This window comes from Labrus bergylta, chromosome 16, assembly GCF_963930695.1.
Source record: "Labrus bergylta chromosome 16, fLabBer1.1, whole genome shotgun sequence".
Taxonomy (NCBI): Eukaryota; Metazoa; Chordata; class Actinopteri; order Labriformes; family Labridae; genus Labrus; species Labrus bergylta.
The window spans coordinates 24,145,437-24,159,402 of NC_089210.1; the positions used below are offsets into that span (position 1 = coordinate 24,145,437).

Here is a 13,966-nt window from a genome sequence, read left to right on the forward strand (position 1 = left end):
AGATTAGAGGCTTTGGAGGATGAGGAGAGGAGGAGCTGGAGGAGCCATTTAATACAGCACAGAGACTGAGAGTGAGTGACAGGAGGAGGAGCTTTGATTCAATCTGAAGGGTTTGATACATTTCCACTCCCCCACCAAAAGGAAAAAAGGAGAGGTTATAGGTCAGGTTTCTTATCCTATCCATTCTAATAAGGTGGAATAATTTCTTTAAAAAAAACATTTTTACTTTGTATCAAAGCAGGTGTAGTTCAGGACATGATCTCTTTCTTGGGCTCATCTACAATGACATAAACCAAAACTTTGAAAATTATATTAAATGAAACATCTGCCTTCCTTCAGTCAAGCACAGTTTCTAGAGTCGATACTAAACCACTTTATTTGCATGAGTCTAAATGAAGACGAGAGGCATGCAGATGCTTCCTGTAAATTGAAAAATTACAATTTGCCTTAGTCAAAACCAAGGCGTGTGTGCGTGTTGTTTTTTTAAATCAGCCAGAGTTCCCCCTTTGTCTTTCCAACTGTAATCCAGTGCTGCTCTCTAGTGCATAACAACAGAATAACACCCCACTCTAGTGTATATTGACCTCATGTATTGTCGTCAGGCTGTGCAGATTAATGATCAACTAATAAAGGTTTCACATATTGTATGAAACACATTCAATGAGTCTATTACAGACAACTTTGGCTTTAATGCAATTGTCTTCTGCATTCAGTTATCTATATCAATAATTCTTTAGTGAAAATGGTTGCTGATGCTACATGTACTTTGGGATCTGCCAAGGCTACTAGTTGTTTTTCACACATGTTCTTGGAATGCTCTCTGGGGGATCGTCGCCTACCAATCGAGGGTTATTACGACACCTGAATTTTAAACTTATACGATTCTAGTAATAAAAAAAACGACATCCATATCTCGTTTTGATACCACAAAACAAAGCTAGAAAGTCCTAAGCACCCAATGATTGGTAACTCCTTTTTTTAAATGACCAAATATTCAGACAATCTCCTCTTCTGTACAGAAACAGTCACACATTTATTTTAAGGTTAATTCTTTGGCCTTTATGAATTTATTTTAGAGACAGGACAGCAGACAGAGTCAGGAATCAGGGAGAGAGAGTGGGGAATGAAATGTGAGAAGGGATTTGAACCTGGGCTTTGGCCTCCATACATGCACTAAACACTAGGCTACGGGCGCCCCAAACAGTTGACAATTTTGGATGGACCCATTCCTCTCTAATCTCTCACTCATACCTGTTTTATGAAATATTTCTCGTTTTTCAAAAATACTTTTTGATCCTTTTGATCATTAAAATTACGGACAATGTATAGTTTTGAAAATGTGGTATTGAACTTTTAACAACCATACTCCAATCTATCTTGGGTATTTGTGATAAAGTTACCCCATTACCTCATTTGCACTTTATACTTATTTTAATTGATCTCTCATATAGGCCTGACAATGAAACAAAAATGGCTGTTATTTAGTCTAAAAGCACAGAAGAAGCATATTGCCACTTGCTGGAATATCCCAAAATCACTTTCTTTTCAAGTATGGGTGTTAACGTACCCAGACATCCACAGCGCGAATGCAGGGGGTCAAGAAGACTACGGTTGGGATGTGGCAACTAGGTGCACTCTGTGCACATCTCTAAAGCCTTCTGGTGGATCATCTCTTGAGGAAGGTGGCCTGGGGTATTCTTTGATTTCATTTATTTATTTATTTTTTATTTTCTCCTATGCTTAGTTTTGTTTCTTTGTTTGATAAACATAATGTAATGGATGTATTGGTGTAAACCATCTCAGTATATTATATGTTGACAAGGGTCAAACATACATGGAGAAAATAGTAATGCGTTTCATAAATGATGGATGGTATTCAGAAATGTAAACTTTTATTTTGAAGCTTAGAAGAATGGGGTGGCAGTTTGCATTCCATTCAAATCGATGTACTTTAATACTGACAACCAGCAGAGGGCGTATAGCAGACCTCAATGTGTTTAAGTCTATGGTGTAAGCCTGAGAAAGGGAGAAAAAGGATGGGATCAGGAGCTGTTTTTTTTGTTGTTGTATTTTTGTGGTTTTAATGTGCCTAAATGTTTTGATGTTTATTGTAAGATGTGCCATTTTAAATGTGATCATGTCTACAACTGCTGTGACATTTGGATTTTATTTAAATAATAAGTCAGCTATGTAGGCTATCTGACAACTGGTGTATGTGCATTGCATAACTTGAATGATCTTGGCCATATTTTTCAAGTAAGAGCCACTCAAAAGGCAAATGCCATCTTGGAAGACCCTCAGCACCCTCACTTATGTTAAGAGGGCCAAATCTAACTGATCCCTGAGGTCGTTTGTCCCTTCAGCAGTTGGGGTTTTGAATAAGCTGTAGGCATTGTTGCCTGTACATTTTTACTTTTTACTGTTGGTCTTTCTTATCTCACTCACATCCATCATGATGAAATCCATGGTAGTGCTGCTCTAATAAAGTCTATTGCCTATATGGACCTCTGTTGTAAACCAAATTTTCTTTTTTTCATGCCTGCTATTCCTCACCTGTCCACTAGTTGCCTTGTTCCGTATTCCCGCTTCGGCCAGTCACATGCTCATCCATTAACTTCCTGCAAAACCTCATAGTAATGGGCTTCTATATAAAACTGTCTACCTCATAGTAGGTCTCCAGCTACTTCCGACGGTATTACCAGAACGACCTGCTACTTCTGTCTCAGCAGACTGCTTTACTGGCCTGGTTTCTCTAGTCCCCAAAGTGGTCTCTATGCCGGTGCCCATTCGTGTCCAGGGTTAATTCAATTAAATTCCTCTTTGTTTATTTTTTTCTCGTTAGAATGTCAAAGATAGAAGATAATGAAAAACTAAACAGAGATTCGTTGGGACACAAACCCATCTTCAACATCGGTCTCTTAAAAACGTGTGGACTGACTTGTGCACCGAGCTACCTTGTTCTTCTTCCTCTATACAAACCAGGTGAGTGTGCGCACCGTAGTTTTGTATTATCGGCCAAGTCAGAGGTTCCAACCACACTAACTTCACTAAAAGCCTGATTTAAAAATAACATCAATATTATTGTTGTTATTAAAATAACACAATAACTAACTATTATGATGGGTTTAGTAATGTTTTATTTTGAAACCGGATGCACTTTAATGCTGTGTGTGGTGTCTTTACACTGCTGCAAGATGTCGCTCACTTTGACTGTGTAGAGAAGCTGATACCCAAATGCGCATCGCTTTACCGACGCATCTTGTTAAAAACAACTAACTGCTCTTCTAAAAAACAACATTTTACTTCTGATAAGGGAACGACGAGCAACCAGAGAAATATTCTGAAAGGACGTAAAATGTGAGATGCCAAATATCTGCAGCAGTCAATATCTTACAGTGACTAAAATCTGTCCCCCCAAAAAAGGATACTCGTTTCGCCGGGTGACCGAGTAGGTGTACCTACACTAAACCTGTTCAGATTAGCTGTCACACGACGGAGGCGCGAGGTTAGGATTCGATTGTCAGACACCAAACAGATGTGGTGAAATGTCAACATCTGTCTCCGAATCCGTTCGAGCCGAAGAAAGAGCAGGATTTTCTTGGGTCTCTCTGTGAAGTGCGATGGAATAAAATGCTGCGCATTACTGCTTCTACTACAGGTTACTTGAATCTTTGACGCACCGAAGTCGGAGATTTATCCTCGACCTTGTTCTGGTTAGGCTTCTGCTCTCTTCTGCAACGTAACGAGGAGGATGGTCTTTGCCCTACATGTGATTGTCATGTCTTCGGCGTTTTTCAATCCCAGTTTTGCCTTCAGCTCCCACTTTGACACAGGTAAGGGTCAAACTACAGAATGAATGAGGGGGGTTTGTCTGTTTGCTGGAAATCTTAATATGTTCCCTCGGGATAAATGGTTTCTGCATGTGATGCAAGGCCATACATTGTGTATTGGTGCTATATTTACATCATTTTCTTCGTCACCAGATGCAGCATCATTGTTATTATATCATCATCATTAGCAGCAGCAGCAGCACTTAAGCTTAAGGCTCAGATCAGATATTGATTTTGTACATTTAGTCCCATAGCTTGGTGACAAGAGGGTTAAAAGTGCCTGCACAGATTCTGCATAGTTCTACATCCCTGCAGCTGATTGTGAAAGTGTGTTTGTTCTATCAAGGTGTGTGTGTGTGTGTAGTGACAACAACATTACAGAGGTGACCCCCTGACAGAGGTGTGTGCCTCTGCTTCTTGAGGTTGCGGCCCTTGACAATACACTTGGACGCAGTGTCTGATCATCTCCAATATAGGAACCTCGGCAAAGGAGGACCCAGGTGCTGCTGCAGTGCTACGGGACCACCGAGCAGGAAGTCATGGCCGTGCTGCTGTGTGAGGGCTTGAAGTGGAGCAGAATAAATAACTGTGTGCGAGGTGTAAACAGGACTGAGAGAGTCCCCGCACTGAGCTCAGTGTGCTGGGCATACAAATGACGGTGAGCTGAGTGACTCGGGCCTTATTTGTTCTCCCAAAACAGCACACTCTCACTGATCTTTTATCCCTCCTCCGATCTCTATCTCTATCGTTCTGCAGAATGTGACACTAAAAGGCTCCTCCATTTAAAGCCAAATGGGTTATTTATAAGATGCATGCTGTCCCTGTGGATTCGGGAAGTTTCTGTGCTCACAGTTGCAACAACATTGTGCAACATTATAGCTCTTGAGTATGTAAGACTTTAGAGGATGTTTTTATGAATAATGATATGTATGCTGTACTCTGATTTAAGATATATAATGCAAAGCGAAACAGAAATTGGTTTAGTGGCATATATATATATCTATATATAGATATATAGATATTGGGAAAACCATGACAAAAGCATTTTTCAGCACAGAATGTGGAGAGGGTGCTGAGCTGGCGAGACCTTGTTCTGTACAGTGAAATATGATGCAAACCTACCCGAGGAGTGTAGTCTTTTAATTTGAAGCCAGATAAATGGTTCCCAGCTGACTTACGGGTAAAATGCCTGCTTACTGTGGCTCTTCTGGGGCATTACTTAATTCAATTTATCTGTCTTAGTATTTTTTTTTTTTTCCTGGAGGACAATATCCCATAAGGAATGTGCAGTGCAACATTCATATTTCCTTTCTTTGACTGACAGTCGCTGATGAAAAGCCTCGGTGACATGTCAGGATGAAATCAACATGTACATGTGTGTAGCTGGACCAAAGAAATGAGTCTGGTTTGTTAGCTCTTATAATGATTTACATTTTTCATACATTTTCAAGCAGCATCTGACAAGCGACCCTCTTCTGTCCTAGTAATTGCAATAAGAATCAATGTTGTCTAGGCGATGGAGGTGGGCGGACGAGAAGGGAACCAATCATTTTCATGGCCAGTGCTAAGGACGGAGAAATGCAAGAGTCCCTTAAAGGGGAGGGACACAAAGCATTCAATCAGATGTTCTGGCTGAATATGTTTCATTTGATAAAAACACGCCAACATATATACAAACAGCATTTGAACTCTAGCACCTTTAAGCTCTTTTTCTATAGCTGCACCTCCTCCTTGTCGGACTGCATAGTGTGCTCTAATTGTGAACAGACCAGACAGAGGAAAATAGCTATTGGGCTGGGTCATTTGACACATTGCACAGCATTAGAAAAGACGTCAGCAGGGAACATCTCGAGGTAAAAAGATCCCTTTTATCAACCCTCTCATGCCTCATCTTACACCTGGCTTACCACTGCTTCAGCACCATGGACAGCTCTCCCATCAGGAGAGGGGGCAGGCATGGGTGTGTTTGTGTATGAGAAGGATAAAAATACCTGGCTGCTTGCAGCGTGCATCACTTGACTGTCAGGGCAAACAGGAGACAGGCTGACCTGGAATGCGACACTGATACCAACCAACGAGCTGACAATGCAGCACTGTGGCGGGACTGTCTTTTAGCAGTGTCCTCTGGTGCCTGGAGGTGGCGGTAGCAGCTAGTGCGCATGTAGCAGACCATATCTAGATGTAGATGCAATGCATACACACATTTTCTGCCACTTGCACACACATTGGCATAATGCATAATGCACATGCAGGATTGCTTACACGTGCCCTGCCTTACACACGTGCATGCCGCTGCAGGCTGTGATCACGGTGCTACTGATATCACAGAGGGAAAGATGTTCAAAGATGTATCTTGACTTGCACTCAAAGCTCCTCCCACTGACTCGGTCAGTACAAAACAGCCACCGCTGACTGTTTGATTATTTATCTCTCCATGTGTAATACGGGGCACTTTAGTTACATAACTCTGCCTCTGGGGGAACTAGAATAAGAATGAAGTGGACTCAAGCAGTCAAGAGGAACCATCTATGGCTCCTCTATGTGCTCTCTGTGTGATGATGTGGGTTTTCTCTGAGTCTACTGTGTTAGAGGTTTGTGTGTGCGCAATTGCACTTTATCCCAATGCAGGATTGAACTTGTCACCATGTTTCATTTCCAGCTGTGGAATTAATATGTGAGTTAGAGCCTCTCAGTAGCATCTAGCAACACCTCACATGTTAGTAGATGGAAGTGGAGAGGTGTGCCAGTTATGATTCAAGGTGCTGCTGACTGATATAAGAAGCATTTAATGTCAGAAATATTGACACAGGGGATTGCAAGTGTATCGTCACAAAATGAGCAATTGCAAGAAAACGCATCATGGAAGTCTGAATTCATAGCAATAGTTGAGAAAAATGGATGGATGGAGGTCTGTGTATTATGGTTTTGCAAACTTTTGATGTAGGCAGATCAGTATCAGAATTCGCTATATTGATCAGGTATGCTTACACAAGGAATTAGACCTTGTTTAACGTGTATGGGCAATCCTACAGAACACATTAGACGAATGAAGCTCAAGCTTGCCATAAACTACACTCAAATTAACAGATGCCAATTAAGTGGTGAAATTGTTTTTTTTTAATTGATTTTGGATGGCAACCAGGTATTGTGTTAAACATGAAGAACATGCAGATATACATATAAACTGTGAGTCATAGATTATATGCACTAGAGCACGACTGATTAATCGGCCAGCCGATAATATCAGCCGATATTAGCTTATCAAGTGACTGTCAGTATCGGATAATGCTATCTCAGATATGCGGCTATATAACTAGATTTATTCACCAGTCACAAAAGCATTTTTTTAAATAATTGTTTTACGCTAGCAGTTCTCTTTCACCAGCAGTGTGAGCTATATGGACTACAACAAGCATTATAACTCTCCAGAGTGTCAAGTGGTGATGCATATATGTGCGCAGTTATTATACAGCTGAGTGACCATCTTGCTTCATTATATATATTTTCCACAAGAGTATGATACCTGCATTTGAAGGATCAAGGCAATACATCAGTATATCTATATCTATCTCTAAAGATCTAAGATGGATCTAAGAAAGATATCGGCCGATATATCAGCATCAGACTTTTTCTCTCCATAATATCGGCCCCAAAAATCTCATATCGGTCAGGCCGTAATATGCATGCTTCATTATTTTTGTTCTAACCCTAACCCATTTGTCAAACTTGATATCAGTTACAAAATATTGAACAATGTTACTGCAAATCAAAAAAATTTCACCTATTGTGAAGTCCAATTTTAGATTATATTTTATCCTTACAGATACTGATTCTAAAACCGAGACTTAGGTAGGACCTGATTCTGAGTTACCCACCAATACACAGTGCAAAATACTTAATACTTAGTCCTGGGGGGTGGGGGGGGACATTGATTCTCTGTATTTTTGCTAGCTTTAAATACCAAACACTTGCACTCCCCTCTAGAAATTCCCTGCTGTCGTTTTCTTTCATCATATGATAATTAGTCTGGGACAACTTCACATATATATTTAGTGATGATAACGAAGCATTGACTCACACAGATCAATGCATTGAGCCGTGCATTGGCTGGCACAGACCAACTACCACAAGCTCATACCTGAACAGCATTTTATTGTACTGCAGTCAGGTATCAAAAGTTTTTTTTTTTTTAATGGCATGACATAAAGTCAAAGCAGTTAAATTGATGTTGGAAAGGAAGTTCTTCAGATTGGTTCACCTAAGGTATCTGTGAAAAGTGTGTGTCAGAGTGGAAGAGTTTACACTCAGCAAAAGGAAATCAAAGTGAAATATAGGAGAAATGATGTGTGCACGGGTGCCAGCATAGCTCCACTAAATTGCTTTCCTCAGGTAAATGTGTGTATTTGTGTTTTCTTCACACATACATATTCACTGACATTCTCCACACTTATGTACACACATCGCTTCATTGTCTGCATCATGAGACCCAGGCTTGAATGTCATCTGAGGTGCACATTTCTACGTCTGCATATGGTTTGCACATGCATCTCATTTGTGTTTATAAGCCAGAGGACTAGTAGACATGCACGCCTTGATCACTCCATCCTGCAGTGTGTGCAGAGCGACGTTCTGTCAGGTCTGTGTTGAAATGCTCTGGTCATCGATGACCCAGTTACTAAAATGGTAGATTATACAGTATGTAGCAAAGAATATGTTGTAGGGAATGCAAAAAAATATGTTCTGCTATTTTCAGCTATCCTGTAAAAGATGTATTGATGTAGTCTTTATCTCTATAATACACACATTTTTTAAGTAAAGCACATTTCTTTGTGTCACAGTATAGAAATCAATTCTATTTTGCCTCCTTGACCTTTTTAATGCTGATTTTCTTTTTTTTAAGTAGGCCGTTAAAATTCTTTATATTACTTACACATTGTCGTTTATAAGTAAAGCAGTAGTGACCTGAATTATAGAGCTCTCATTGACTTGTGTAACCTTTTCATTTTCAGACTCATAGCCTGGAGAGCAACTTTAAATTTAGATCGTCTCCACTCGAGCCCCAAATAACAACACAAACATACTCTATAAACTAGAAAAATACTGCCAACACAGCATGGACACATTAACTGGACATTTTTAGCAAACAGTGTCTAAACAAATTGTTGTAAGGTCATGAAATGTTAATTGGGAATAAATCAGTGGCATTCATTGTCTGTCCATGTTACCATGCAACCAAATGTGTGACCAAACATTTCCGCCTACTTACTCTAGTAAATTAAGGACGACAATAATGAGTTATGTGGCTGTTTAGGATTAGCGGAACTTTATAAATGCATCTATGGATTGAACATTGTGTCTGCTAATCTGATACTCCTGCAATCCACATATTGTGCAACCGTAAGAGGGCCACGGTATAAATTTCTGTTTCATTGGTCTCACAATATGGACATTTGGAATATACACATCACAAAATCCAGAATTCATCACAATAAGTAAGAATAAAACATTTGATGTAAACAAGCAGTGCTTCCTCACTAAACATGTATTATTTTTAACCATGAAATGGAGATCTGGCGCACATTTTCACACCATTTTGATGCAGTCAGATACGTGTGCAAAGCTGTGAGAACAAATTTGTCCCCTGTGGGACAATAAAGTATTGTATTGTATTGTATGCTAAAACAGAAAATCATCAGTTTCAGCAATATCTGCTAGATTAATAAAAGTCAATTAAGTGTTAAAAAACTGCTTTGTGGAGTCATCTTTTTGGACGCCCCTCTGTTTACCAGGCAAAAACGACAAACCAACAGGTGTTGCAGCGATAGCGATAGTTTTGGGAGCTCTGAGACTTATTTAAATGTGTTGAAAAGAAAGGATAATATGTGACCTTTAAATTAATTTGTATGCAATCAAAAACAGCTTTCACAAAATGGTTAAAAAGGTATTTATCACTTATGGCCTTCATGGTTCTTAAAGCCTGTCCTCTTCAGAATTTACATTTTTTATAAACTGTTGCGAAGAGAATCCTTGAGTCCTCAGTCAAGTCCCCTCTCCTGCTCGCCTCAAGAGGATAAACATATTTCCATCCCATTCATTCTCTCCTTCAGCGTCATGTTTGCCAGTGTGATAAACTGTGAACAGCTTTTGTTTCATTTGTGCTGAAGGAACAGCAGCTCGGATTCGTTTTGTGCTGCATAATAATCACCCAATTCAGCAGATTTCCTTTCGAAATTCAACCAAACAGCCCTCGATGGAAATACAGAACAGATGCTTGCCAGTCCCCGCTGCAAACATTATGCTCACATTAATAAAAATGTCTGGAATTAATGATTTCTTCCTTGAATGCTTAAACGAGCAACTTTAATACGCAAAGCCCCCGTCCAAGAGGTTAGCCAAATTTACCTTAGATATGTGTGCATCAAACACAGCCTTGATATTCAGACTCTTGCTTTCCGACAGCATGCCCTTGCAGGAGCTGTCAGGGGACGGACATGACAGGCCTGTAATGCTGATCCATGGTGGTCCTCCTGGGCTCTCACTCCCAGCTAATGACAGTTATCATGACTCTCTGCAGGCCAGCGCGTCCCACTGCAATCTGCAGTCTTTCACAGAGAGCATGACTAAAGAACGGAGGAGAGGATGTAAACCAGGAAAGGATACCTCACCCTGCCATTAATCACGTCATGTTGTTCCCTGTGCTGTCAACTGTACCTGAGAATGACATATATGTGCACGTGTGTATGTGTGTGGACAGAGTGCTTCCTCCTCTCCCCCCCACTCGCAGGGTGAGGAGGATCCATGTTCTGCTGTGGGATTTTATTCAACTTCACTATTTCAGAAACTCTGATTTTTAACTTCAACTGTTTTTTTTCACCCAAATATAATAACCTGCTCTGTTTCTTTTGGAGAGACAGAGACCTCTGTAGTAACTCAGCCTTGGGTTAAAACCTTACATATGATAAAAACTAGAGGAATTCAAACATTAAATCAAGCTAAGCATGTCAGAGAAACACCGTTCTTCAACGTGAAACTGCTTTATAAGTGTTTTCATTCAGATCATCACCAGATCCATTTTCTTTAGTGAAGAGGAGTCTTCTGTGGATAATTTGGCTTCTAGTTAAACCACTGAAGAGCCATTTTGAAGCTCGTTTAGTTGACTTTACAGCCTGTTGCCTTGTCTTTCCTGCATTGCTCTGTTATGTTTGACCAACTGAATGGACTCTGATAGACAAAGAAATAATCCTTGAGAATAGTTGCTGAAATAAGACAGTGACACCTACAGTAAGATGAGCTAACAACTTGAGCCAGGAATTGATCCATAACGATTGTCCTTATGCCTTTCATATACACAAACACAAAAGCAGAATCAATATTAAGCTTGGCGTGTATAAAGGACAGCAGCTTTGTCAATTACCTGTGACTCTCATTCTAATTCGGCTGCTGTAACCTGATTGTTTTCATCATTTTCGGGTTGTAAAGCTGCACCTCTCATGCAAGAGCTTCCACTTAAATATCACTGCAGCTCTGACGCTTTGTGTTCCTTTAGCTATAGCGGATAGAGCTGCTCGATTATGACAAAAATCATGCATCACATGCAAACACTCTTCACACTTAAACATTCGGAGCACTTTGAAGAACAAGCAAAACATGAAAATAGACAAGTGAAACAAATCTAAATATATACAAAATTACGATTTATAACAATTCATGAACACAAAATTAATAAGAATAAATCAACTATTTTTCTGAGGTATGGTGATGTGCGCTTGTGACCAAAATATACCAACAAACACCTTAATACATTTACCACAAAATGGACAAAACGAGAGCAGCACTGCAAGCAACATTTTTTAATCTTGTTTATCTTGTTTTCATGATTTGGTATTTGAAATTGAAACTTCTATATTGCTCTATGAGTGGATGTGAATTCTCCACTTCAGTCACACTGCTCTGCTCCTGCGGCCCTCTGACTGTTTAAATCTTACCCCAAAGGTCACACTTTGCTCCTGTCTAAATAGATCTTGTCAGCTGTACCCTGAGCCCCCTCCCCAGGATTCAAAGTCAAAGTCAAAGTCAACTTTATTGTCAATTTCAAAATATGCCAGACATACAGTGGAATCGAAATTGCGTTTGTCTCCGTCCCACGGTGCAATACAACCAAAATAAGGTAAAATAAGAAAAGTTAAAATAGATAAAATAAAATGAGGTAAAAATAAGATAAATAATATTTACAGTAAAAAATTTGTATGGGACATTCGTCCCATACATCACTGTTTGCGTTGAGAGGGTGTGTTCTTATTGGGTGCCACTTGGTGCAACCCAGGCAGGCAGGGCAGATGGAGTTTTTATGCCCCTGAAGCACTGTCCTGAATGTAAAGTGGGGTCAGAGAGATTTAGGACGTTTTTTTCCTCCACACGTTGACACAATTGTTCTGTGTACTGTTAGAGAGCGTTGAGGAGAGGTGTTGGGACAATTTCAGTGGTTGAATAATTGCAGCTGCTAGTCTCCTGCAGCGTACAGGGAGACTACAGTGTTTTCCACAGAATGCATGAAGCTCATACAATATTACATTTAAATTATTTCTCTAACCTGTGTGTGAAAATACAAATTTTAAAAAGACACCTGCATTGCTTGCTAAATGCAACTGTTGCAACTGCTGCATTAGGGTACTTCTAATATTGTCAGGGCTGAGATTGTTTTATGAAATATCAGACACAATATGTAGAGAGATAAAGGCCCAAAGAGTAAACAGCAAGGAAGGAATGCCCAATCTCGGAACCCATTCCACCATATAGTTCACCTTTCCTCCCACCAGTTCTCACTTGAACACAAACACACTCCTCCTCCTCTCTTACTACACACACATCTCCTTTCCCCTTTTATTTCATGTTTCTCCCTCCATATTATGCGTCTGCTCTATTGACTTCTTTTATGAGCAGTATGTTTCCACATGTGCACATGTGGCGAAGGCTTGTTGTTTAGGACAAAGTGAATTACAAGAAATGAACTGAAACCAACAAGTTTGAAATGGCATCAGCACCAACCGGCTGCCCTTACAAGCTTTTAAAACAGCAGCGTAAGAAGGTCAATATCAAACAGGAGAAGCTGAAGAATAATCAGTCAATCAATTTCGGAAAGCTTAAGATGGAAAGTGCAATTACCGTACATTTGCACAGCATGCAATGTGAGCCAGCCCCAAAACCAGCTTGTTTCCATTGTTCCATATTTGATTGTCCTAACAGCGTACAGTATCACAACGTAGCGTGACCTTTTTACTCCAGCGCCCCTTTCTATTTTCCTAGACGATGATCGAGGGAGATCGACATGGTGCTGGGAGTGTCCAACCGGAGAACATACATCTTTTCTTGCTTAACAAAGCTAGTTAAAAATGGAGATAGCAGTGCACTAATGATATCCATACAGATGATTTAACGACATTTCTGTTTCTCCACGTTCAAAACAAAAGCACCAGATGTCACTTTGCTTGCAAGGGGAAACTGAAATGAATAGAAAACACTCGTGTTATGTGCGGACACACTGTAAGTTTCCATTGTTGTTTTCTACTATTGTGTTTTGGGGGAAACGTCCTTAAATATGTTGTCGTGGGTATTACCCAGAAACAGTCACATTTCAGGCACTCTCCTCTTACACGCTCTATCAAGATGCTCTTTCTCACCTAAAACTAAGCAAGTATTTTGAGCTGTAAGATTCAACACTATCTACATCTGCAAAAGGTAATTCCTGAAAATGTCAATAATTTCCCGGTCCAGAATGTCCTGAAATAATCAAGAAAATGTCAGGAGGTAATGTGTGAAAGAGGATTCTGTGTTGGAAACGTTGCACAGTTTCCCCCACATTAATGCCTTTTCCATGCAGCAGTGTCTTTAAAGGGGCCATCTGGACATGTTTGCAAGTTATGCAAGTTTTTTGTATTCCAGTGTGGACTGAATGTTCTCCATAATATTGAGCAAAGTGTCTGACAAATAACAATGCCAACATGTGCTGTTTGGATTGGAAGGTTGTAAACCCTTAAAGGACACAAAGCTCATTCTGCAGCCACTGACCACACTTCATCCAGAGTCTGTTTCCTTTAACACGACCTGTATAGAGTGTACTGCATGTCCCTATTTGCACC

At 40.1% G+C, this 13,966-nt stretch overlaps 1 protein-coding gene across 1 annotated transcript in view; it reads left to right on the forward strand.

The window, feature by feature from the left end:
• The first annotated feature begins 3,200 nt into the window (after positions 1-3,200).
• Positions 3,201-13,966, forward strand: part of aatka (apoptosis-associated tyrosine kinase a) — a 40,107-nt gene continuing 29,341 nt past the window's right edge. The window contains exon 1 of the mRNA XM_020647229.3: positions 3,201-3,833. Within this exon, the coding sequence (XP_020502885.2) occupies positions 3,752-3,833 (82 nt within the window). The 5' untranslated portion in view covers positions 3,201-3,751. The remainder of the gene's footprint in view (positions 3,834-13,966) is intronic.